Genomic DNA, 25,025 nt, shown 5'->3' with positions numbered 1-25,025 from the left:
TTCACGCTATGCTATGAGACCACCTTTGAACTGTGCTGTGTGTAATAGCTTTGCCTGCTCTGTCTCACTGGCCAGGATCTATGGATTAGAACACTGAATGATGGCCATAAACCGTCACACTGGGCTTTTCGGGCCTAACATCAACATCTATCCTGACAGTTTTCCACTCCTAGCATCTCTGGCTTTTTCTTCCTTGCAGACCCAGTGGTAATAGAATTTTAATTACACCCTTAATCACAGCCAACAACTTGCTATTCCCATCTGGAGCCATCCATTATCACTCTAACCCTGCAAGCAAACTTTTCAGAGTCCTTGAATTTATGTCAAGTTCACTGAGTTTGTGTAAATGTCTGTGTGGAAGTTTTCTGCTTAAACATGTGTGGTCTGGCTGCTTGTTTGAACACATTTTTATGTTTGTGTTTATCCACATGTAAGTCTGGGTCTCTTGTTTTCTCTGCTCAGGTAAAGCTTCTGGACTGTGTCCCTAATTTAGCCAACCTGACTGCAAACCAGGAGAAGGATGTAGAAGTGGCTCGCTGTGGGGCTCTGGCGCTGTGGAGCTGCAGTAAGAGCACCAAGAACAAGGAGGCCATCCGTAGGGCCGGGGGTATCCCTCTGCTGGGACGACTGCTCAAGTCTTCACATGAGAACATGCTTATTCCTGTGGTAGGAACCCTGCAAGAGTGTGCTTCAGAGGTGAGAGGAGCCACATACTGTATATTATACGTAATGTTTCCAAGACATGGTCTGTGTTATAACATCTACAAGTCTGTGACTAATGTAGAATGAATTTATCTTTGTTTTAACAAAGAGGAAGGTCATTAATATTCCATTTTTTCTCCCGTCAGCTAATCCAATTAAAGCAAACAAACAATGAATTGATCCTGCCAACAAATATTGTGTGTGTATCCAAAGCCTGATGTATTTTATTGCTCAGTGCCAAAGAGCCTCATTGTCCAAAAACTATTGAAAACACATCCAAGAGCCACACTGGGTAACATCCTTCACTACAGTGAACACACACACAACGTCCTGTTCCCCGAAATACTCACCAAAGCATCAAGTATGAAGATGAAGATATACTTTATTAATCCTTGAGGGGACACATGTAAGCCCAAAATACGCACACATGCACAAACTGCCCATGGACAGGTGCCCTGAGCAGTTGGGGGTTCAGTACCTGGCTCAAGATGCATCCACCAGTCCACGCTCCATATTGGTTCATACAGGGACTTGAGCCGGTGACCCTCTGGTTCCAGAGCCAAGTCCTAATGGGCTGAGTTACTGCATATGTGTTAAACTGCAGCTGAAATTACACTGTAGTTTGTAACTGTTGCACTTTTTAATAATTATTTAACTGTACAGTATCCAGCTGTTTTAAGAAATTACTTGAAGAACATAAATGCATTTGTGAGCTTTGAGTATCCTCAGAAGAAATTGTCTTGGGGCTGAGTACCACAAACAGTCAAATCTATTTTGAGATGGACTAGATTTTTTTTAATAATGAGAAATTTATATTATAATGCCAGCTTTATTCTTGAAACAGTCCCAGTAAGATTGAAAACTAAATATATGTATATAGAATTGCAGCAGGGTGTGCAGAATAAGAACTGTAAATACACAATAAAAGATATAAAAATATGTGTTTAAAGGGATAGTGCTTTATGAGGTACTTATTTAGTGTTGTATGACAGATAGTCGATGTCAGTTGGCACATCCCCTGTTTGGAGAAGCAGGCAGGAGTGCCGCCAAGGAAGCTAAGCAATATACTGCTGTGGATTGGGGCAGCGGCAAAATCTATTTTAGCCACTTAAAAGATTCTATATCAGTTTAAGTATAAGCTATATTTAGAATATTTTGACTGCTTTATTTTGCCGTCAGGCAGTGATGTCCAACTGGGAATTGAAGCCATTATATCGCTCTCTTCAAAGCCAGACTCCATTGAGAAAAACAGTGATTTAACAGTGCTGAACACGTGAGCTGCTGATCTACTGCCGCCTCGATCAGAGTTTGTTTGTGTCATGGTGTGACTTTGGCTTTTGAAAGGGTTAGTTTGGATTTAGAAAAGTAACACAAAAACACAAACTAACTAACTGATCAAGGCAGAGCTAGACTAGCAGCTCCAGTGTTCAGAATCTAAAAGTAATGTTTTTGTCAGTGGAGTTTGGTGGCATTGACGAGAAGAGTGAAAATACTCTTAATATAGCATAGACTCAGACTGATACTGAATATTTTGGTGGGACTTTTTTAGGTAGCTAAAATACTTTTTACTGCTGCCCCCCATCTACAGCAGTATACTGCTTATCTTCTGTGGTCGTACTCCTGTCTGCTTCTCAAACTTGGGTCGTGCCAAACAACATCTACTGTAGGGAATACACTGACTATGGATGAGTACCTCATACAACCCCACTTCAATAGATCCAAAACTATCCCTTTAACTTACAAATATACAAAATTCTAAAATATTTAAGGGTAGAAGATAAAGATTTGAAGTACCAGAGTGTCACATGATAATGGATAAGTCCACGTTGTTCATGATATCTGCTAATTGTTGTGTCACCACAGGAAAGCTACAGGATTGCCATTCAGTCTGAGGGCATGATCAAGGATTTGGTTAAAAACCTGAGCAGTGACAATGATGAGCTACAAATGCATTGTGCCAGTGCAATCTTCAAGGTAACTCTCTTTCACGCTTCTGCACCATGAAAAGAACAGAGTCAAATACTCATACTTTGTCTCTGGAGGACTTAATGTAGATTGTGACCGTCTTCTTTTGCTTCGCAGTGTGCAGAGGACAAACAAACTCGTGACCTGGTGCGCACGTACAAAGGCCTGCAGCCGCTGGTTTCACTGCTGAGCAAGGCGGACAACAAGCAGCTCTTGGCCGCTGCCACCGGAGCCATCTGGAAGTGTTCCATCAGTATGGAGAATGTGGCTAAGTATGCCGGACTCAGGGTCTCACCTTATTACCTCCCATTAACACACGCACAAAGTTAACATACCACAGTTACAGAAACTCATTGTAGCCACATCTTTTTGGTATGTATGAGTATGTGTTTGTAATTAGTGGAAACAGATTAGTATGACTTTGATAAATCGGTCATTGTTCATAAGAGCAACAATCTAATGAGCCTCACTGTGAAAAAGGGTTAATAGCAATTAGGCATTTCACCCACATGTGCCCATGACTATTGGAAAATATGTTTCTGAAGATGATGTGGTTAACAGCAGGCTTATAGTATGTGAAAACAGAACACCAATAAGGGGTTCGACTGACTTGCGTGCATTATGGTCATCATACCGTCAGCACGTATGTTACTTTTATTGGGGGCTCTCATTCATTCATGACCAGCTGTGTCACTCTTTCCACTCACATGCTGTTGTCATATCTCATTTTACTCCACCATTGTTTCTGGTTGAAGTGATTACTTGCGTAAAATGTAAAGTTTTTGTACGGATTCTATTAGCTCTGATCTTTTATGTGAGTGTTTGCTGCTAGAATTCAGTCGTTTCCAGCGTTAACAAAGGCTCAAGTCAACGTGCTGATTTTATAGACTCCAGTGATGTGTTAGTCAAGGCCTGTTAGTGTTGCACCGAACGCAGGCATACTGAAAGAATCAGCCTTGAGACGGTGATTTTCTAATGTCAAAAGACGCAGGCTGACAGAGCCTTTAATCATTTGTCATGTAAGGCAGAAGTTTATTTAAGTGTCATTTAGCCCGGTTCCTTCAGCAGTGACATTTCTGGAATGGTTTTTGACTTGTACTTTAGCGTCAGATGATTTTTAAGTCAGTAATTTTCCCTCTAAAATAAATAATGCCCGGAGACCGTGCCCTGGCAGCCCTGTACATTTCCACTAGTGCTCCCCTGAAAGAATGATTTAGCTGTATTTATTTTCTTATTCACTGTGAGGCAGGGGACATAATATATAACCCACATGCAGTAATTCAACACCTTGGTAACATATTAATCAGTTCAAAACCTGCTCTCTCCAGTGGAGCCAAGAAACTGATAAGACATTGTCTTTAAATAATCTCATGATAAAAGGTTATTTTGAAGTTTAAGGCTTTTCACTGAGATGAGACGACGTGAAAATGCTTTTCTCCTGACTCAGAGATGCTGTGTCGTTCAAATTGCAGTGGAATTCTAAAAATAACAAGAAAAAGGAGCGGTAGCACTCGCAAGGATCTTTCTTCACTTCATATTTCATGAACTGACAGAATGATATCCTACATTTAAAGTCTAAGTTAAGTCCTCCCAACTGGAGCTGAGTGTCTGCTGCCACATCGAGTTAAGAGAGGATTCCTTTACAGGAGCAGAAGCATGACAACAACTTTCTGTTAATGCAAGATGGACAGATCTCTGTCTACTTAACCCACGTCATGAAAGAAATTCACTGAGGGGAATTATATGAATTACAACAATTATTATCATTAAATTATTACAGATAGTGGCTGGTGCTTTATAGATAGTTCTGTTTTCATAGTACGAAATCAAGCTTTTGAATCACTACTTAACAAAGTGTCTTAAAAAAACACAGAATTGGGAACCTTATTGACTGCAGCTTGGCGTGATGATAAAACAACTTAACTACACAGCTCATGAGTAATGTGGCAGCATAACACACTCCCTGCCAGTACAGGCTCTCTGCCATACGTAATGACTTGTCACACTGTTGCTATGTAAAGCACTTCTATTACTACTGATAATAACAATAATAGAAATAATTATAATTATGCCATTAATCACATGTAAGCCACGTTTAGTGACACTTCATTTACAAACACTAAAAAACACTTTGGTTGCCCCACTCTAAATTTAACATGTCGCAATCTGAGCGAGAGTGCCATAATGGAGTTCTCATTTTGTGGCGTCTTTCCTGCGTGTGTTATGTTTTGTTTTTTGGATGATGTGCACACTTGGGTGTGATGGGAGGTGAAATTTGGCCACCTCCTCGAGAGGAAACCAGCGTGATGCACAGCAAATGTTTTTAATACGCACTCTAATGTGTAAGTGGATCTGTTTTTTCATACTCTCTCAGGCTTATTTGAATCACTTAAAACGTCTAGGTCAGGCAAAGGCTTGGAATGAAGGGACCGAATCATTACTGTCAAAAAGGAAACGCTGCTAATGGTAACAGGGTTTTAGGGCCATGCGCTCATTTCAGAATCAATCATAGGTGAGTAGTGCTCTGAAATGAAAATCATTTTGGAATATATTTTGCTACAGCAATAACAAGAGGCTGAGAGTGGATTTTTTTTTCTCTTGAGTTGGTCAAATGAAACAGACCTTGTGGCCCACTGCGAACAACATAATTTTTTCTTTTACGTAACTGATGATTTGCGTGGTCTGGACAGTATAGAGGTTGGGGACCTCCACTCAAGACAAGTAGCGGCATGTGTTAGCCATTTTCCTGATTAATGATGCATCAAAATGAGAGATGATTGATGCCCTGAAATATAATTACATTCATAACTTAAGTGTGTTTGTTTTAAGACCACAAAAAGTGCATGTTTTTTTGCAGGACTTCCAATATTACAGAGAACGCTTCACCTGGGCCAAGCTATATGTACCATGAAAATGCCTTTGTAAAAATCCAGCATGGAAACACTGAAACATTATTTTTTGCAGATTTATGGACACATCGATATGTGGTCCCTTGAGTCTGTATACTGAGGTGTTATGGACACACAAAAATGTTGTAAAAAGCCTTAACAAAAGAGTGAGGGAATAACTTTGCAATGGAAAGTCCCGACTGCCAAGTCTCAGACTGTATTTGCCAGCGCAGTAATGTTTGGGGTCAAGATTGTGGGGTTCGCTTCCAATTACTGACTACCCCACCATCTTACCTCTGTTCCAGCCCCATGATGAGCACTCCATAATTGCCACTCCAAATGATACTTCTCCTTACCTCACAATAGCTCTGTGCTCACCCAAGTTATTCACTGCCCTGCTGTTTCCTTTCAAACGAAATAGATCAATCTGTCTGTTAAATTTCAGGTTGAACAACCATGCTATGTATCTCTGGGTCCATGAAATGTCTTACTTTTACTTTGGCCTTTGTAAAAACCCAGTTTAGTATAAAAGTCAGCATTTAAGCTTTCCACACTTAGTTGAGTATGTGACCAGTGTAGAAGGATGGGAAAAGGAAAAGGCAGACAATCAATCATAAAAATCTGCTGCACAGAAGCCCCACTGTGGTTCCTGTGTCTTCTGACAGGCTTTAATAAGCTTCCTCTTGTGTGGAGCCCAGTGTTTGCAGTAGAAGCCGCTTCAGGCGGCCTTGTGTAATGTTACTTTTGCCATCACGTAATTACTTCAGCTGGGATTGGCTTAACAAAAATAGGCATGACTTACCGTTCATTTATCAAAAGTTATGTCTGTGATTACACGATAATTCTACTGTACTCAGCTGCAGATGACACTTCAGTGATGGCATAGGAAAACCATTGTTTTTTTTAATGTTGAATTTCACTGAAGTTAACTTTGGCAGCTTCTCTGTTCATTAGCAATGTTTTCACTTGCAAGAATAGGCTGTGTGTCGGTGGACCCTGACCAAAACCAAATGACCTTGGCCATCTACAATAGCTTACGGACCATGATGCCAGCAACCGTAACTGTGAATAAAAACAGTCGTACAACTTAACTGTACATCAGAGGTTTGTTGAGGTTTCTTGCAACCGCATTATATCCCTTTTAAATGTTTACTGTAGTTTACCACTCTATAGCATTGGCAAACAAGGCAAAATCACAGCAAAGGAGGGAGGGAGAGTTTCCAAGCCGCAGCAAAGCTTTGGTTATGCAAAGTACAACAAGGGACAACTGTGAGCAGCCGTGGGAAAACTGCCTACTGCTGAGTTACAGTAAGAGATCTGTGCCCATGTGGCTGAGGGCACTGTAGCTACTGCTTGTTACTCGACAGGCTCAAGTGATGGCACCATGCTCAGTCTGACAGTGGGTCTGTCAGCTAGTCAGTGCATCACTGTGATCTAAGCCTGGTCTTACTCCCAGGGCATCAGAATACACTGTCTGGGCAGTGTCCCTGACACCACTATAATGATGTCGAGGGCACCATTTAAAGTGAGACAGGACCAGCTTTCAACCAGCTCCAATGTAAGCCCCTCCATGTTATTATTAGACCTTCAGAGCAATGGGCGCAGTGTAAAGAGGATGAAAATCCACTTAGGCAGGGCTGGAAGGGAGGTGGATTGGTCCAACAAGGACAGGACTTTGATGCAGGAGACTAGTGTTCATGTCCCATGTGAAACCAAATGTAAGCCTTAAGTTATTTAGTCCTGTTTGATGTTAGTGATGTGAAACGACTCGCGTGAATAACATCAACTACAATCTTTTCCTAACTCTGATCAAGTGGTTTTGTCGCTGAAACCTTACAGCCGACATCTTCTTATTAATGTGAGTCAAATCACGTGACTTATTGCTGCCCCGTTCTGCCTCAAGATCCACCGACCCCTTCTTCGTCGGGTCCATGTCATTGGTCCGACAGCCCATTGGTCCGACATCCCATTAGTCCAACTGTCCGCGGTGCTGAACGGCTCCCGGCAGGCGTATTTCTGCCTTGATGGTGCGCTGCGACCAGCTCTGGGTCAGCTGGGAAAGGCTTGAGGTGGAGCAGACTCACAGCTTATGTGTTTGTCACTTTCTTTTTCATTTTAACCCACACCATGATCTTTTCCTGACCCTAACCAAGTGGTTTTTGTGCCTAAACCTAACCAGACCTTAACCACAGGGCATCATGATGATTTCGGAACGGACTTTGGAACAATGGGTTTAATATGGTCGGAACAATGGGATGTCGGACCAATGGGCTGTCGAACCAATGGGCAGTTCCCTCTTCGTCAAGATACAATGCCCAAGGCTGCCCCTGGTGTCATAACAGTGATTCCGAGGGCTTCCGTGTCAAAATATGACCAGTAGAGATGAGATCATGTTTTTGGTCTAGACTGAAATATAACAGCTATATGGTTGGAGAAGTTTTACGGACATTTGTGGTCCCTAGAAGATGAATCATAAGGACTTTGATGATCCCCTGACTTTTCATCTAGCACCACAACACCACAGTCAAAGTGTTCCCAGTTCATGTAACCCTAAAAGATTTTACAATTGTTTGACTTTTTATATAGTGCCACCATGAGGTTGTGGTTTTGAAGGAATTGGCTCCACAGTTATTGGTTTGATTCCCATGAAATTTTGTACATGAACACATTTCTCCTTTGGGGTGAACCCTATTAACCTTTAACTTTCTTTCCTCATAAATTAACAAATGTTGGCATGCTAACATGGAAACTAAGATGTTTCACTGTTGATGCAAAGGACCACTACGCCCAAGTACAGCCTCCTTGAGCTGTAGACTGTTAGCGTTCTTGGCTAACAGCATACTAACACAGTAAGCTAAGTTGGTGAACATGTGGTAACCATTATACTTGCTTAACATCAGCATGTTATGGTGACATTAGCATTTAGCTCAAAGCACCTTTCAGCCACTAGCATGTCTGTAAACTCGTCTTTTTTTTTGTTCATTGATCTATCAGTTGCTGTAACTATGTCAAGCAATGAATTGATGCCCCTCTTTTCCACCCTTCAAAGGTTCCAGGAGTACAAAGCCCTGGAGACCCTGGTTGGCCTACTGACTGATCAGCCTGAAGAGGTGCTTGTAAATGTGGTGGGAGCCCTCGGAGAATTTGCCCAGATACCTGCCAACAAGGCCACCATCCGCAAGTGTGGAGGCATCAAGTCACTTGTGAACCTGCTCACTGGAACAAACCAGGCATGTTGAATTTTCCCGCACTGCATAAAGGATAATCTCATCTTCAAACCCTGCTCCTACAGCGCACTGATTCATGTGCGTACATTCTGTTTGTCACTTTACCAGGCGCTGCTCGTGAATGTAACCAAGGCAGTGGGCGCCTGTGCTACAGATATGAACAACATGGCGTAAGTCTGTCTCCTCCAGCATATCCAACCAGCTAATATGGTCTTGGACATTTAGAGTACAGTTTACACTAAGCAAACAGCCTGATGTGAGGTGTCTCTTAAAATGTCATTAGTGGTTTGCTCACTGTCATTACCGAATTACATCCAAACACATATTCTTGGCTGTGTATTTATGTCTTATGTTTTGACAAGGGAATGACACCAATTCTGGGATCCAAACACAGTATCATTAACCTGTCATGGGCTGATGCTTAAAGAAATCTATGTTCTTTTAATTTGTAATTACGCAGGTACTTTTCTCTTTCATCCCCAACTTAATGACAGATTTTAAAAGCTTTGTTTATTGTACCTGCTGTGTTAAATACAGTTGTGGTTTAATTCCCGGTGCTTTACTATAGCTTTGTGGTCACTGTCAGGACTTGAGCTGGTCAGACGAACATACCTAAAGCTGTGCCCTGTCCAAGACTACATGGCTGGGAAAACACAGTGAACCACAGTCCAGAGCAGTCTTTGTTCTGTGTTCATGTAACCTCACCCTCAATACTCCAGAACATTGTGGAGCTTCCATCTGTGTCTCGTTGCTTTTACGAGGCTGTTATGGACTACAAGACCCTTCTTAATTAGCACTGGACACAAACACAACTCTGAGTTTACATTGTTAGCTGTTAATGCTACCATGTGAGCCTATTACAATTGTTTGGAGGAAAAAACCAAGGGGTTCAATAAAAGTGAAGCATGGCAAAATAAAGCCACTAACTGTGGTAAACTTCACACAAGAGGAGAAGTGTTTGACTCAACATGTTCCCCATGTTTTCTCACGTTATGTATATTTAGGCCAGACCTTGTCGTTTTTCAGCCGGCGGACTTCGCTGTAAACAGAGAGTTCTTATTTCAGCGGCCGCTTGTATGTTGTGTATGTTTTGTGGCCATGGCTTATTTTGAGACATGTGTGTACAGTAGTTTGCAGAGCAATTAACATAACTCACATTTGATTGTTTCCTGCTCTGACCCAACACTGTTTTTCAGATCCCTGTGATTAGACGGTGTTTGGCTTGCTAACAAATATGATGATGAATATGTATGCATGATACCACACAGTTAGCTACAACAGTCCTGTCAGTTAACATGACTTCATCCCACCAACAGAAACTTTGTCTCTAATACCACCTCCTGTTGATCAGCGCAATCATTCTCTCATCATCATTTTCATGCAGGTCATCCATAACTACTGAGAGCCCAAAACAAACACCGATCACTTTCAAGTTTTCCATGAAATACTCGTGTGTTTGTTTTCATTCTCAACCAGTAGGCAGTGTGCGGTTAATGACATAGCACTTCCTCCAGTGAATCCTGTGTAGCTACAAGAGTGAACACACGTTGTTTAATGCCTCCAGGGTTTGTGGTCTCCTCCTCTAATCCATCACTGTCAGCTGCGACTTCATTGCTAATCTGTTTCATACCTGCTTCATGGGAAGACAGAGCTGTTTTGGCGGATGATATGACGCTTCACTTTTGTTTTTGGTCCGGATTTAGGAGGCCCTGCAGACTGGGATCTGATGTTATGATCCCTGTAGACTGATTTATGTGCAAACGGAAGACAGATGGCGCAGGGGACGTCCCTGATGAGTGTTCGCTCGTTGCCAGTCACGGAGATACTGTGATTAGGGAGTGTTTAAGTAATTATGACAGCATTCAATGTCGGCCTTGTTGGTGGAAGCACACATGGGGAACACGTTACATGTTATTTATACCAGACAACGGGTGCACTGTGGCGTAATTCTTTGGGTTCCCAGAGCCTGACTGCAGTTTTGACTACAGTCATGTGTACGACATGAAATACAGTTCATGCCTAAGTAAACTTCACTCAGACCCTATGAAATATAGAGCGACCTGTCTCTGGCTCTGTTTGATTTGGAAAGAGGTCCTCTTTTTGGCTCTGGTTGAAAAACAAGCCACCAACATAAAGTGTAAGTTTGTCTCACTTTCTATTTATAAATCCATGTATGAAGCACTATACACAGACATATGTGCATAAACCTCTGGCCCACGCCACGCTGAGTTCTTCGAACGGAGAGTGACTTGAGTGAGCAGACAGTTTTAGGTCTGAGGAGGAACTGAGAGGACTGAAGACAAAGTTCTGATGAAGAGCCAGTGCTGAAATCAATCGATGCTTTGATCCCACTTGGCTGTACTTGTGTTGAACTTGCTGCCGGCCAGGCTGATACAGCCAGAGCTCTGAGAAACAAACAAAATCAAATAAGTTACACTGTTAAATCTTTCAAGCAGAAAATGATGTTTAATGCAAGATCTCAGTGAAATCACAATGTAATACTGTCTTTGCTCTTTCTTATTCTTTCCATGTTCATTCCTTTCTCCTTTTTCCCTTCATCTCTACATCTCACACTATTCTCTGTCTCTCTCCCTACAGAATCATTGACCAGCTTGATGGAGTCCGCCTGGTGTGGTCCTTATTAAAGAACCCCAGTGCAGATGTTCAGTCCAGTGCTGCCTGGGCCCTTTGTCCATGCATTAAGAATGCAAAGGTACAGTACACTGAAGTTCATTCGTCTTCTGCGCGTGTCCTATGTGTGCAAGCGAAGCACACCAAAGGCACACAGATTGCCTCTAAATCAAAGAGGTCTGCAGAGTTCGTGTCGTTTCAGAATTAAGGGTTATCCCGCTCACAAAACAGAAGCCTGCTTATATCACCATGCTTGTCTCTAAAGCTCTCCCTCCAACCTGCTGCTGCTGGGAGGTTAGCAGGGGCAGAGCTGTGTCAGAGGGGGCTTACATGAACCTCGGGCTAATATGAAGCAGAGAGGCCTCCTTGGCACACTGGGATTGGTGAATTGGGAAGCAGGCAGAGAGAAAGACTGTGTAATATCCTGTGGCATGGCTTCTGATTTCCCTGCTGAAAATCTTCCCTCAACATGCTACTAGTTACAGAGACAGACAATTCACACGTAGAACATAGGGTACCTGACAGTTTCTGTGAACCCACTCATCTAATGAAAGCACTGCACAAATGCCTTGGAACTCGCAACATGGCCATGAATACTAAGTATACAATTTTAGATAGAAATATGCATCTAATAAATTTTAAAGGTCCATAAACATGGCACGTTTTATTTAAAGTTCACCTCCTGTCACATTTTAAAGTATGTGAAAATAATCTATCATTAATATTTTGTTTGACATGGTTTTGCTGCATTAATAGTAAAAAACAAAACAAATCAAAACAAAACAGAAAAGAAACTCTGGATCTGGCCTCAGCCCCGCCCACCAACACTGCTTGCTGTAGGTTTTGCTTCAGCTTTTCGCTTTTTCCAGAGATGGCATGGCGCTACAACAGAGTATGAAGATGGGTCTGGCTGTGCAAGACTAGCTAGGTTGACTGCTGAAAGAACAGTATGCATCAAGATGGCTAGAATTAGAGGAAACATTGGCGAGATCCAGCCACACGCGTTTGAGCCTTAGTCAAACCCAGAGTCTGATGATGAGTCTGTTGTAGTTAGCATCTTTTATATGTTAATGCTGTTTGTTAGCTTGTAGGCTAACTGGCAGTGGCTGACACAGCATTAGTGGTTGCTAGACATACAGTAATATCTGCTGTGATGAGGCTTTTGGTAGATACTGGAAGGAAGCTCCAGGGTCCAGTTTACATCCAAAAACTGCACACTCTTCCATGTCTGCTGTCAAAAATGTCACTACACAAATGCAAACTCTGTTCTCTCTCAAGTTCACACACTGATGTTGTGTCAAAGTCTGATCCCCTGCTGATGTGTATTTCCTGTATTAGTCAGCGATTGGCTTTTGTTTTAGCAACATACTTAAAAGAGCACTCCAGTGAAGTTGGCATCCAGAAGTTAGCATCTCCCTTGTTCCCTCGTCAAAAAGCCTATGGGATTCTTCCATTGGATTTTGGATTATTGCAGAAAATAAGCTCTGTGACAAACAAACATTTATGATACGTAAAAGTTTTATTCATCAAGATAATCTTCACAAATGAACACGACTTTTATGATTTTTGAAGCCTAAATGCACCCACCAGAAGTAAAAAGCTAACATTAAGCTAACGTTACCACCACAACAAAGCCATGCATGATGTCCTGGCATGATGATGTTCTCTAGCCTCATTCAGCCACTTGTTAGCAACTGCATTTTTTAAGACACATAAAAGCCTCAAAATTCATGAATGGGTATTTAGTGACGTATTTTATGTCGTAGAACAAAACATGAAAGTCTCTTAATCCTGTGTTACCTACAGACCTTATTTCAGGTGCCTAACCAAATACCCACTGACTTCAAGCAGTGGACATTTGAATTTTTAAATATTAGAGGGGTGCACAGACTTTGCTCCCTTCAGCAGTGGAAGGTAAAAACACCTCTCAAGGGATAATCTTTGTGCAGATACAAGTCTGTATTGTCAGTGTCCGACATTTAAGGGGACATAAACATCAGAAAAACACATCTTTTAGTGGAGGGGGACATAAAGAAAATATTTTACACATCTAAGTCCACATGTAGGTGTTGGTCAGTACGACTACATACATGAAAAATAATGTGTTACGTCTCCTGTGGCTCCAGAGGGAGCTGTGTGAAGTCTCATAAATCTCCTCATGTCACTTGAGTCAGTGTTGGCCAGGCCCAAAGCCTAGTTTGAAAATGACAAACAATCTATGGGTGTGGAGTGAGATTACCAGACCTCTGTAGCCTGCTCCTCATTTCTGTTGGAGGCTAGTGGCTCGAGTCTGCATTGGCCACAAGTAGCACAACACAGCTGAATCACAGACCGAGCTGTTTGTGGTCGAGTTTTGACAAAGAAGAAGAATGCGTGGAATAAGAAAAAAGATATCTCTGGTTTTGCTGCATTGATTTTCATACATTATTCAAAACAGTCCATCCTGATTCAGACAAAGTTATGCAATACTGAATTAGTGGAGTTCTGTTTTAAACGTTCTGAGCCCCTTTGTGCCATCGTCACAGTCCTTTAGCTGCGTCCTAAACAACAGCGTTGTCAGTCAACTCTAATTTCAGTTACACATCAGCAGGTCTTTGATCCTCTGAGCACTTGTATCACTTCCAACTACAAACGTAATGTTGTTCTATTAGATTATCGCTGTGATTAAGGTAAACAGCTTGTCAGTGGGACAATCTGGTTAAGTTTAAACAGATATATTGGGCCCAGACAGGTGTCTTGGGGGTGAAGCCCTTTTCTTTTTTCTGGCTGGAATTTCTCTGGCCCAGAAGTGTAGCGAAAATGATGCATGGCAACCATATGGAGGGAGAGAGGGGGGCCTGTGGACCCACTATTGAGCGCTAACAAAGTTTGACAATGTTTGTCTGGACGTCAGTGTGCCAATTTTGAGGGAAATTCATGAACATGCTTTTTGGGTGATTTTCTTGGGACAGGGGCAATGACAAGAGCTAAATAGTGCTCTCGGCCCATCGAGCTGAGGAACCTGATACAGCTGCTTCGGTGCAGTCGTTATTTAGATAAAAACCCCATGTGGTTTGTGTTAGCAGTTCCATAGTGGATTTATGAGAGAGCCGTGGTATAAATGCATCTGCTGGATGCTCTATACAGTACTGCTGCCCCTCCACAGACACAGACAGACGCTGTGCTCTTAAACTCACTTAGTACCGTACAAGTACTATAAAGACTTAGCAGTGAATCATTCAATTATCTTTTTTCTCCAATCAAGGAAGTAGAACCCTCCCAGTCACACGTAATGGGGTGTATCATTAATTTGCCTGGACGCAGACGCACATTTAGATGCTTGATTTATTTTTCCCTTACATTATAGCCATGTATGTTATAGAAGCCTGATTGCTCCAGAGACGGGGTCAGGGCACGCTTCTGCCAGTCTGAGCTTGGCTTGCTCCCCTCAGCTCGAGATCACGCACAGCAGATAATGTGTTTTCTATTTCATTTCATCCAGGGTAAGGAGGGGAGAGAGAGAGAGAGAGAGAGGATAGCAAGAGAGGCCTTTCCGTGTTCAGCCTCATAATGTTGCGGTTTTCAGATCTGGGGGCCCGTCCAGGCCATGAAAGAGATTCGGGCTAGTCTATCGCAGCTGGTGGCTTGAGAGAGCTTCCTCTGTCGCAGGGACTCCTGGCCAGCCGTCATCAGTATTCCTGAGGAAGGGCTTCCTGTGTGTCGGGGGGTCAGCTCCTGGCCCCGGCACCCCTCCCTCCCTACCCTGCACTGCACACATGGCTCATCCTCTGGCACGGCATCACAGAGCCCATACACCGCACTCTGGCCTGATCTCAGCTGTGAGCTCTCTGTTAAAGAGGAGAACACAACAGAGCATCCAGCTCTCCCAAAGTAGCTGTTCACTAAAACTGTAAATCAGCTTCTGCTTTTGTCACTGCCGAATTTGATGAAATCCCTTAATTTATGGAATGAGGAACAACCATACAGTGCCCATAATAAATCCTCTCTGGACATGTAGATTGATGTCGAAACAGACTCAAATTAAGCGTGCTTTGTGATCTGCATCTAGTCGTCCATAATTGTATGCTTAAAATTTCTGTTCTATTTTCAAAGCACTGAACATTACAGACGCGGCCACCTTGATGTATTCTCCCGCGGCTGGCGATATGGTGCGTTGTGATTTTAAACAGCAGCCTGATGTGCCAAGCCATACTGAAGCAAGCATCTCTGCCAGCCCTTCCGCTGTGGTTCTCTCAGCACTCCCTACCAGCCTGTTGGTTTGGTAGGCATTGCCCCATAAGTGGCTGGGAGTCCTGTGGTACCAGCTGGTGCCATGAACTGAAACCATGAAGCCTTGAGTCTACGCTGTGTGTCAGTCTGAGGCAGACGTCTTAAATGTCGCCTCTAAGCTCTAAATTCTATGTGTCATCTTCATTATGACAAGTGAGGGTGAGAGGAGGAGAGGCTGACAAAGATGTCAAACTTATTGCTTGTTTGCCCAGAACCACAACAGGGTGTTGTTAGTGTTGAAGGCATCTGTTTTACACAGATAAAGATAGCTCTACTGGTTAGTTTGCACTGATGGGACTTTGATTGTTGCCTGATGAGAATACTTTGTTTGTACTTATTTAGTGCCCTTTGTTTTGTCTGCTTCACTCACATGCCACTGCCTGCCTCTCCTCTTTCCTTTCCTCCTCATTACCCTACCTCCCTCTTCATCATCCTCCTTGTTCATTTTGACAGAGCACCAGCTAATAACAGACTCTTTGACTATAGGATGCAGGGGAAATGGTGCGCTCCCTTGTCGGTGGATTGGAACTGATTGTTAATTTGCTGAAGTCAACAAACAACGAGGTGCTGGCAAGCATTTGCGCCGCCATCGCCAAAATAGCCAAAGACAAGGAGAACCTGGCAGTGCTTACTGATCACGGGGTAGTCCCGCTGCTGGCCAAGTTGACTAACACAGTAAGTACACCTCACTGCTGGAGACAAACAACAAGGTTTTACTATTCAACAGCACTGCAGTTACTGTCAATATACAAATAACTGTCTTTACAATGGATTTTAGTTGGCCTTTTCTTACTCCGTGCAGCATAAACCCAGCTAATGAGAAGAACATTTTAGATTTTGCCAAGAGTCTCTTGCAGAGCTGCAGCAGAGCTTGTTATTCTCTGCATTGTACAGACAGGCCTCTGGGGATCAATAGCATCCTGTTCTCCTCTCCACAGACTGATGACAGGCTCCGTCGCCACCTGGCTGAGGCCATTGGCCACTGCTGCATGTGGGGCAGCAACAGGGCATCCTTCGGTGATGCTGGAGCCGTGGCCCCCTTGGTGCGTTACCTCAAGTCAAAAGACAAGGCGGTCCACCAGAGCACAGCCATGGCCCTGTACCAGCTGTCCAAGGACCCCAACAATTGCATCACCATGCATGAGAAAGGGGTGGTCAAGGTCAGTTGTCGTGTTGTTGAAGCCGGATTTATAACTCCTTACTGCTGCTTTTTTGTAGTTAATTTACAAAGTAGTCATTTCTCTAGTTTATTTGGTGCTTTTGAGACTAAATCTGGCATAATTACATTGAGGAAAATGTGCTCTGGCCTCCCATCACCCTTGTTTTAGCGATGTGTGAAAAACACTGAGTAATAAACTTTGAAAAGCTGTGACTATTTTCAGAGCCTTTGACCGATGGAGCAGAAACAAAGTGGGTTTTATTCGGCGGCGGAAACATGACTCCACTTTCTAGCCGTCATGGGAATTCAGAAAAGCAAACAGCTCAGTGTGTGCGCAGTGCCATTTCTCCGGTAGACCCTAGATGCCATTACAGCACAAGTCAAAGGGCTGTAGCTGGGGGTAACTGTTGCTAAGGGCTGTTCCTGGACATCAGGGTAGAATGCAGCAGCGATATGGTTCAGGCCACAGAGTGGGGTCAGAGCTGTTCAAGGCTAAAAAAGAACAATGTTCCCCCCCCCCCCCCGCCTCTGTAAAGCTACATCCGCCAGCTTTCTTCATCATTGCAGTTGTGTAGCACTGTTCCAAAAAGAAACAAGCATTGTTTTGTCTAACATTTGAGCCTGTCGGGCTGTTTCCATGCTCAGCTCCAGAGACTGTTTATGTTTGTCTCTGACAGCGATGTAGAGATTTTATGTTGAGATTACACTGTAATTGATGTCTTGTCACAGATGATCATGTACCCATATTTCAGCATTTCGGGAAAACATTGCTATCTTATTCTCTAACTCAATCACAGACAGACTTTCACATGAGAAATCTTTTTGTGGCCACAGTGAGTTTAAATCCTTTTTCCCCCCCTAAATAACAACTGCGATATAAATTATGAAGTGGTTCTGCCATTGCAGCCAGATATTTTTTTCCCATGTTCATTAAATGGTGTACTTTAGCTTGATCTGCTGTTACAGCGCATGTGGTTCAACACGAGCCATAATTGGTAGCTGGACTGAACATTGGGTGTTCCGAAAGAGTTATGTCCAATTTGCAAAAGTCGTTAAGCTGAATGCTTTTTGTAGTTTGAGCCACGACAAAAACTGGACATGCCCTCTTTCTTTGCTCTGTGTGTGTGTGACTATATTTGACATTGCAGTGTGTGTATGGGCATGAGCGTGTGTGCAAATGCAAGACATACCACCCTTTTTAATCTGTCTCTGTGTTTGCCCTTATTAATGTACCAGTTAAGAGTTGCAACACTACTCCATAATGTATTTTTGGACTTTTAAAGAGCTTAATTACCAAAGGCCACGTAACTGCACCAGCGTTGCATTTGTTCTTAATCTCAGAAGTGGAAACACAACACAGGCAGCCTCATTGTTCAGTCTGGTGAGGTCTCAGCCAGTCTGGGAGGGAGGCTGATACTTACCTGCCTGACCCCTGAGGAAACATTACAGTGTGAGAGCTTGTCAATCTCCTCGATTCAGCATGCACTGTACTGCTGCGCTTCATGATATACAGGCAGCTGGTAGAGCGAACGTGTTAAAACAATATCCCCAATAGTTTGGGATAGGTTGGAGAAGGTTTATCGAGGATTGATACAGCGCCCTGTGTCTAATTTACGGCCCCATGTAAAACTCTGGACGGCCTCTCGTATTATTGCAACCGTATTTCAAAGAGCTTTTCTGTGCCACTGAGAAGCTCTCAAAACATGCGCGTGTAGTATATGATTTCGAACAAGCGCAGGTCTCTCTCACTCCAAAGTTGGTTTAGAAAGTAACTTTCCTCTCTAGCACACTTAATGGTGTATGGCCCAGTCCCTTAACATTCACAGGGGAAATCAAGCATTGAAAAGAAAGTACTTTACACTGGAAAACACATTAGTGACCAGTCTTAGTCTTTTTATTCTGCCATCCAAAGCCTTCAAATTTGGTCCACAGTCAATTAAATTATTTAGTGTAAATGCTATGTGTATTAAACCTCTTTAAATAAAACATTTTCATTTGTTTTGGACTCAACCTGCCGTCATTCACAAGTTCTTTTGTTGCCTAAAAAACATATTTTCCTGCCGGCGTCTCAGATCGGACCTTGTTTGAGAAAAGGACTTCAGGTGCTCGCTCTCACAGGAAACACATACCAGGGAAAAGAGAGTTTCAGCCTGAGAGATGAATCACCCTCGCCGTTTGATTTGACATCCACTCTTGGTATCTCGCAGTTTTATACGGATGTGCTTCATTTTGTGTCATGTACAAAATCAACATGTCTGCTCCCCGCGCTTTACATTGCTTCCAAAAGGACTGGGGATTGTTTGCTGAAACCATAAATCCTTGTAGACAGCTTCAGCCAGCTATTTGTATTATAGAGGCTCTTTCATAAGAAAAGCTTTGTGAAGTAAATTGATGAAAATTACAAAATGCGGATGGTAATTATTGGTAATTTTCAACTGAAGGCATTCCAGAGCATAGTTCGCCAGGTCCTGGTATGTATTTTAGGCTTTTACTAATGTAAATGAGAAAAACGTTTGCACTTTTGTTGCCATGAGCACACTCCTGCCCCGGCACGGTTAGTGTTTGTTTTGCTTCTCTGCCTGTCTTACACGGTCAGAGAGGGAAAGGAGGGAAAGTGCACGGTAAGGCTGTGGGGAGGCCAAAATTACACCAAATGTGAGGGAAGGAATGAGAACCAAGCCGAGCATCACAGGTTTACTTCTACAGTTTCCTGTTGGTTTGCGTGAAACATGACTTCAGGTTGTGGGTGTGGTGAGCAGATGATACAGGCGCTGCATGCTGCCTGCTCTGTTATGACTACCATGTTTTTGACATCCATGGTGTGTAATGTTTTAGAGCCTTTGACTTAATTCCCTCTCCCTCATGCCTGCAGCAGAAATGCCAAGCAGTGTTCTTCAGGTTGCAAAGGCTTAAAGTTCAGACTGAAACTTTCCCCTTAAAGTCACTGATTTGAAAGCAGCCCTCCCTCCTTTTCCTCTTCCTCTTTAGAGACACAGAAAAAGCAGCTTAACAGTCTCTGGCTCACTGGAGGCTGCAGGGAATGTTGTTTACCTTGACTTCCCTCACTAACTTCCCCTCAGCCCGGCTGAACACTGCTGTCTGTTTGTGCTGTTTGCCTCCACGGTGGAGTCTAAAACATGGGAATGCTGGGATAGAGGGGGGGTTGATGGAGCCATAATGGCTGTCAGACCTGGCGCAGGGGAATTTAAAGCAGAACTCCTGCGGGCAGACGCGGTCCAACAGAGCGCACTTAACACCGTGACACCTCCATGTGCGATAAGGTGTGTGTGTGAACACGCTCCCCCACTCCTCAGCCAGTGGGGAGCGTGTTTCCCAGCTCCCTTCTTGGAGGTCAGGACTCAGTGGAGCTCTCTGAAGTGCAAAAACCTCAAAAACTCTCGATTCAGTTTTCAAACGAGGGGCAAGTGTTCTTGTTACCACAGTCAGGCAATATCTAACAAGTGGCGTATTATATTCCTGGAGATCCCAGCTGGGAGGGAAAGAGCAAGCTAGAGCAAAAGGCAGCAAAGAGAGACACGCTTATCTTAGCCTAGCTGTGCGCTTCGGGAGACCTTATTTGGCGACGTCTGAATAACATGCTATGAGGTTGGCAAAAGCGCTGCCTCTGGCACTTCTCAGGCATCCTCTCTTTTCACAAAAGTGACTTGTTTAGTGAGCTGCATGTTTTCTGGAGCCTGTGGATGTAAGTTTGCTTTCAGAGGTGTTTTGGATGCTATTTAAAAATTATATAAAACCTGCGGGCAAATGTTTTACACATACTCCTCGACACTGGTGCATTGAGAGGAGCTGACATCTTGGACTGCTGTGGGCCTTTTTTTCTCCACAAAATGATGTGATTATAATCAGGAGGAAGGATATTATTTTCTCAGTTTTGCGCTGTAGGTTCACAGCCCCTTCGTGCTCATACACACAAGCTGGCTCACCTCATCTTTCATCTGTTTTCTTTTCACTGTTTATCTTTGTGCTGAAAATCCTGGGAATGTCTTCTCCCTGCTTCTTTGGCTGTTTACTGACTTTAAGTTTGCATGTAACATGGAGAGAGGTCAGGGTCAGCTCTGCTCTGACATGCATTATGAAGACGATGAGAGCAAAACATTCTCAAGGTTGCCCTCAGCACTGATCAGCTGGACAGAGATTAGGCAAAGTCTGCACACAAAATATTATTCAGGGTTCAACGTGAATGTTGAATGTCACTTGCCCGGTCAGGCATGTGGGTCAAAAAATCTACTTGCACAAAGTCAATATTTATGCACTCCTATACAAAGTGTTTCATTTATTGGCAGTTATCAACAACTAAAGTTAATTGTCATGAAAAATGAGCCAGTTGTATCCGCCTTGCTCTCAAACTTGCAGCAACTGCTAAGTATATTGTCAGGTTATCGCCCACACCCTCTCAGACACGCAACTAAACTCCTGTTTCCAGGATAATTGAAATGCTTGCTTGCGCTTCAGCTCACAAGCTTTGTCTTTACCCACTACCGTTTTCTCATGAGTGCCCAGTCAGTACTGTGCACATATGCAACTCTCAACAGAGACAAGAAAAAACTATGTGTTTAATTCAGTTTTACTTGCCAGATTTACAAGCCCGACGTGGCGTTTTACTTGCCCTGGACAATCAGGCAATCCTTATTGTTGAACGTCTTTACTGAAGATGATTTTTCAAGCTGTGAGTGACATTTCATTTGTGTGTATCCCAGAAAGGAATCCCATCACTTCCTATGTTGACATGTGGAGCCAGTGCTGAACAGGATAGAGGAGTTTTGAGTAAGAGGGAGAGAAACTGAGAAAGTGGAGTTAAGCCAGAAGCTTTTAGAATCATTCTGCTGCCTTTAACTAAATGTGAATCAGTGGCTGGATGAAGGTTTTAAAGGGGCTTAGCTCTTGGATCATTTCCTTTGACAGTGACAGTCTAGATATTGTCCTCTGTGTTGCGCAGGGATGTGACATTGCCACGCTGAAACCACGGAGACAATCCCGATGTTCTTCAAACACCACTTGTAAGCCTGCTGCAGCGTGATCTTTGTTAAAGAAATCTTTTTCAAAATCCCTTTTCATGCAGTGGCGAACAAGGCCTTGATATATGGGGCTTAAAAGTGCCTCAGACGTCTCAGCAGTTAGCGTATTTATCAAAGCGTCATTATGTTTAGGAGCAGGGAGTCCTTAAGTGCTTAGTTGAGGGATGTAATGTTGCCGTTGGTTCATTATGGATGTAAACAAGACGATCCGAAATAATTGCAAGTGTGGCTTAGAAAACCTCAGTGGCACACCATTGTGATTTTACCAAGGAGCACACATTGAACAAATTTAGATTCGTCCGTTGCACCAGAGTATTTATGCTTACATTTACTTTTATTTTGACTCAACCCCACAGCCGCCCACAAACATAATGTAGTGATTTTGTTGAAGATAAAACAGGAAAAAAAAGCTCACCCCTCCAAAACACATGCCACTCAGTGGTATTTCATGTATCCAGCGTTTTCCTTTTTGCTTATTTCTGCATAATAAGAGACGAGAAATCTTTTAAACGTTCAGTTTTATGTAACCAAAAAATAAACTTCCAAAGCTAGAGATTTCTGGAGGGCGCAAAACCTTGTTCTGCAATAAGATCTAACGAGATCCATTACACAAGCCACTAATAGTCGGATATAATCTGACCTTTGGAGCGGCGGAAAGGCTGTCAAGTGGTGCGGTTCATGCTCAGGTTTTTAATGTCGAGCCTGCCCCTGCACGACTTTCATCTGAACAAACTTACAGAAGCATGTGTGCTCGCAGCTGTAACCCCTTTGCTGAGGCATGGTTTGGAAGGGTAAAGTGGGACACACACACACACACACACACACACACCCTGAATACACACACACATACACACACAGAGGGACACGTGCAGCTTTATCCCCACACAGCCACCATATATCTTTGCAGGCCATGCTGGAGGTAGTGTGCTGTAGGGATGTAAACACTAGTTTGACAATACGATATTCTATCGATTTTATTGGACAATGATACAATATTTATCAATATCACAAAGTCTGCCACAGTATGATTTTGATTCCATTCAAATCAGAGGCCTGTGATCGATATGAGATGATATCATCTGCCCATTTACCATCGATTACAGGAGAACCTTCCACCCTTTTCTTTTTTGCTTTTGGCCATAAAAGATAAAAACAACACATAAATAATTGTAACCGGTTAAGTGTGGTAAAGTCTACTTTAAATTCACCGCACCAAGACACATAAAACAGCACATGGGGTAAGTAAGCCTTCAGGGCTTTCTGTCATAAAGTCCTTTCTGGAAGATGTTTTTCATTTCAACCCAAACCATGATCCTTTTCCCAAAACTTCAGGACTGTGTGGCTCAAAACCCTGAAGGCAAAGTTCTCCCAACAGCCATAAAACATGGACTAACAACAAGATCTTTTGACAGAAGTATCAAATTCAGCTAAATAGTTACTGTCAAAGTTCATAGACAAGTTAATTATTTCTTGATTATTTCTTGTCACCCATTATTAGTTTAATAAGCACGTATACATTGCATAAATTAGCCTAGCAGCTAGCAGACTTTTCCTCCACTCATAGCTCAACAAATTCTATGTATAGTTAAGACTTTTTCTTACTCACTGTTGGTGTTAGTCACTGCATCTCCTGACAGAACAGCACAGTTGAATTTAAGCCTGCATGCGCCTTTTTTCATTTGTCATGCCTAAAATTGTTGCTACAGAGCAGCTAATATTGCTGTAGCCACAAGTTAGCAGAGTGCGATGACCGGCCAGGCAGGTACGTAATGTTTCCTGAGTACTTTATCTCAATACTGTTTTGTTGACACGTGGCATGTGTTTGTCTGTTGACCCGTATTTTCTCTGAAATCCAAAATATTTCCACACTGTTGATTTATTCTGGAGTAAATAACATGTTCATCGTCTTTTTCTTGGCGGCTTGACATTATCTGCCTCTTGCTGTTTGACAGTGACGCAGAATTTCAAAATAATGGCGTACCCTAAAGATGATGTTATGGATCAGAGTTTTCAATTTGCATTGATGATATTAGATTGTTGATCTTGAATCAACATGTCAGTCAAGATTGATGGATCTTTAACTGTTGCTGACATTACAGTATGCAACCTGTTTGAGCACCTGTGGATGTTGAGTGTAAGTTCCTGCTGCCGACTGTAACCTCTGACCTTTGTACTCCCACAGCCCCTCATCCACATCATGGGCTCTGATGATGAGATGCTCCAGGAAGCTGCTGCTGGCTGTGTGCGCAACATCCGACTACTGGCCCTGGCTAACAGGAAGGCCCTGTTATTTTATTGATAGTCAATGATCACAGCATGCAAAAATCTACCTGAGCATCTGTGTTATTGGACACTGGCTTTAATGTTTGTTTCAATATGTGTTTGAAAACAGCTTCAAATAATATGTATGGGAAAAGTGTTACAAATTTAAACACCACAAGTGTTTTTAATATGTTGTATCAAATGATCTGAGAAAAGGTTTTAAATAAAATGCTTTATCTTGACTGATGAGTGTATTTATTTGCGTTCCTGCTTCCGTTCTTGCGGCGAACTTTTATCCCAAGCTCCGTATTTCCATCAGCTACCTCATCACGAGTTCATACAAACATTTTAGGAAGCCTTCTTCTCGCTCTCTGACTGCGATGATAAAAAATAAACGCTCCCTCTTCGCGTTTGATCCCACGCCAAATACCCCATACGTCGTTCAGCGTGAAACACTCCGCGTCCTCAGCAGTAACATTCCTTAAGTAATCCGCACGAGACCACAATATCTAAACAAGACCCACATCTGCCTGGGTTGCTCAACCTCCTCTTATACAGTCTGTACACAATGAGACGTTTAGACAAACAGAATAAGTTGCTGTTGGAGGAACACGGGGAGTCTGCACAAATGTTCTGTGTAAATACCACATGATAAAATGAATACATAAATTCAAGCTGTTATCATAAGTGGAAAAGAAATATCTGTAACAATTAGGAGCACAATAGTGTGTCCTGTCTCCAGCACAGATGTTATGTAGAAGAGTGAACTTAAATCAAGATTTTCCACATTACTCACAGTTTATTTCAGATTTTGTAGGGGTATTTATTATAAAAATAAAATATATTTTACAAACAAGCTCATTATTTTTGTCTGTGAAAACAAAAA

The 25,025-nt window shown here is 42.7% G+C and overlaps 1 protein-coding gene across 1 annotated transcript in view; it reads left to right on the top strand.

The window, feature by feature from the left end:
• The window catches only part of odad2 (outer dynein arm docking complex subunit 2), a 58,825-nt gene extending 34,444 nt beyond the window's left edge, over positions 1-24,381 (top strand). The window contains exons 13-21 of the mRNA XM_033638575.2: positions 463-696; positions 2,566-2,676; positions 2,785-2,939; positions 8,605-8,785; positions 8,891-8,952; positions 11,381-11,495; positions 16,169-16,357; positions 16,621-16,842; positions 24,060-24,381. Of these exons, the coding sequence (XP_033494466.1) occupies positions 463-696; positions 2,566-2,676; positions 2,785-2,939; positions 8,605-8,785; positions 8,891-8,952; positions 11,381-11,495; positions 16,169-16,357; positions 16,621-16,842; positions 24,060-24,176 (1,386 nt within the window). The 3' untranslated portion in view covers positions 24,177-24,381. The remainder of the gene's footprint in view (positions 1-462; positions 697-2,565; positions 2,677-2,784; positions 2,940-8,604; positions 8,786-8,890; positions 8,953-11,380; positions 11,496-16,168; positions 16,358-16,620; positions 16,843-24,059) is intronic.
• Positions 24,382-25,025: the final 644 nt, after the last annotated feature.

The sequence above is a fragment of the Epinephelus lanceolatus genome, chromosome 20, assembly GCF_041903045.1.
Source record: "Epinephelus lanceolatus isolate andai-2023 chromosome 20, ASM4190304v1, whole genome shotgun sequence".
Classification (NCBI taxonomy): domain Eukaryota; kingdom Metazoa; phylum Chordata; class Actinopteri; order Perciformes; family Serranidae; genus Epinephelus; species Epinephelus lanceolatus.
This window is presented reverse-complemented; position numbering and strand designations above follow the sequence as displayed.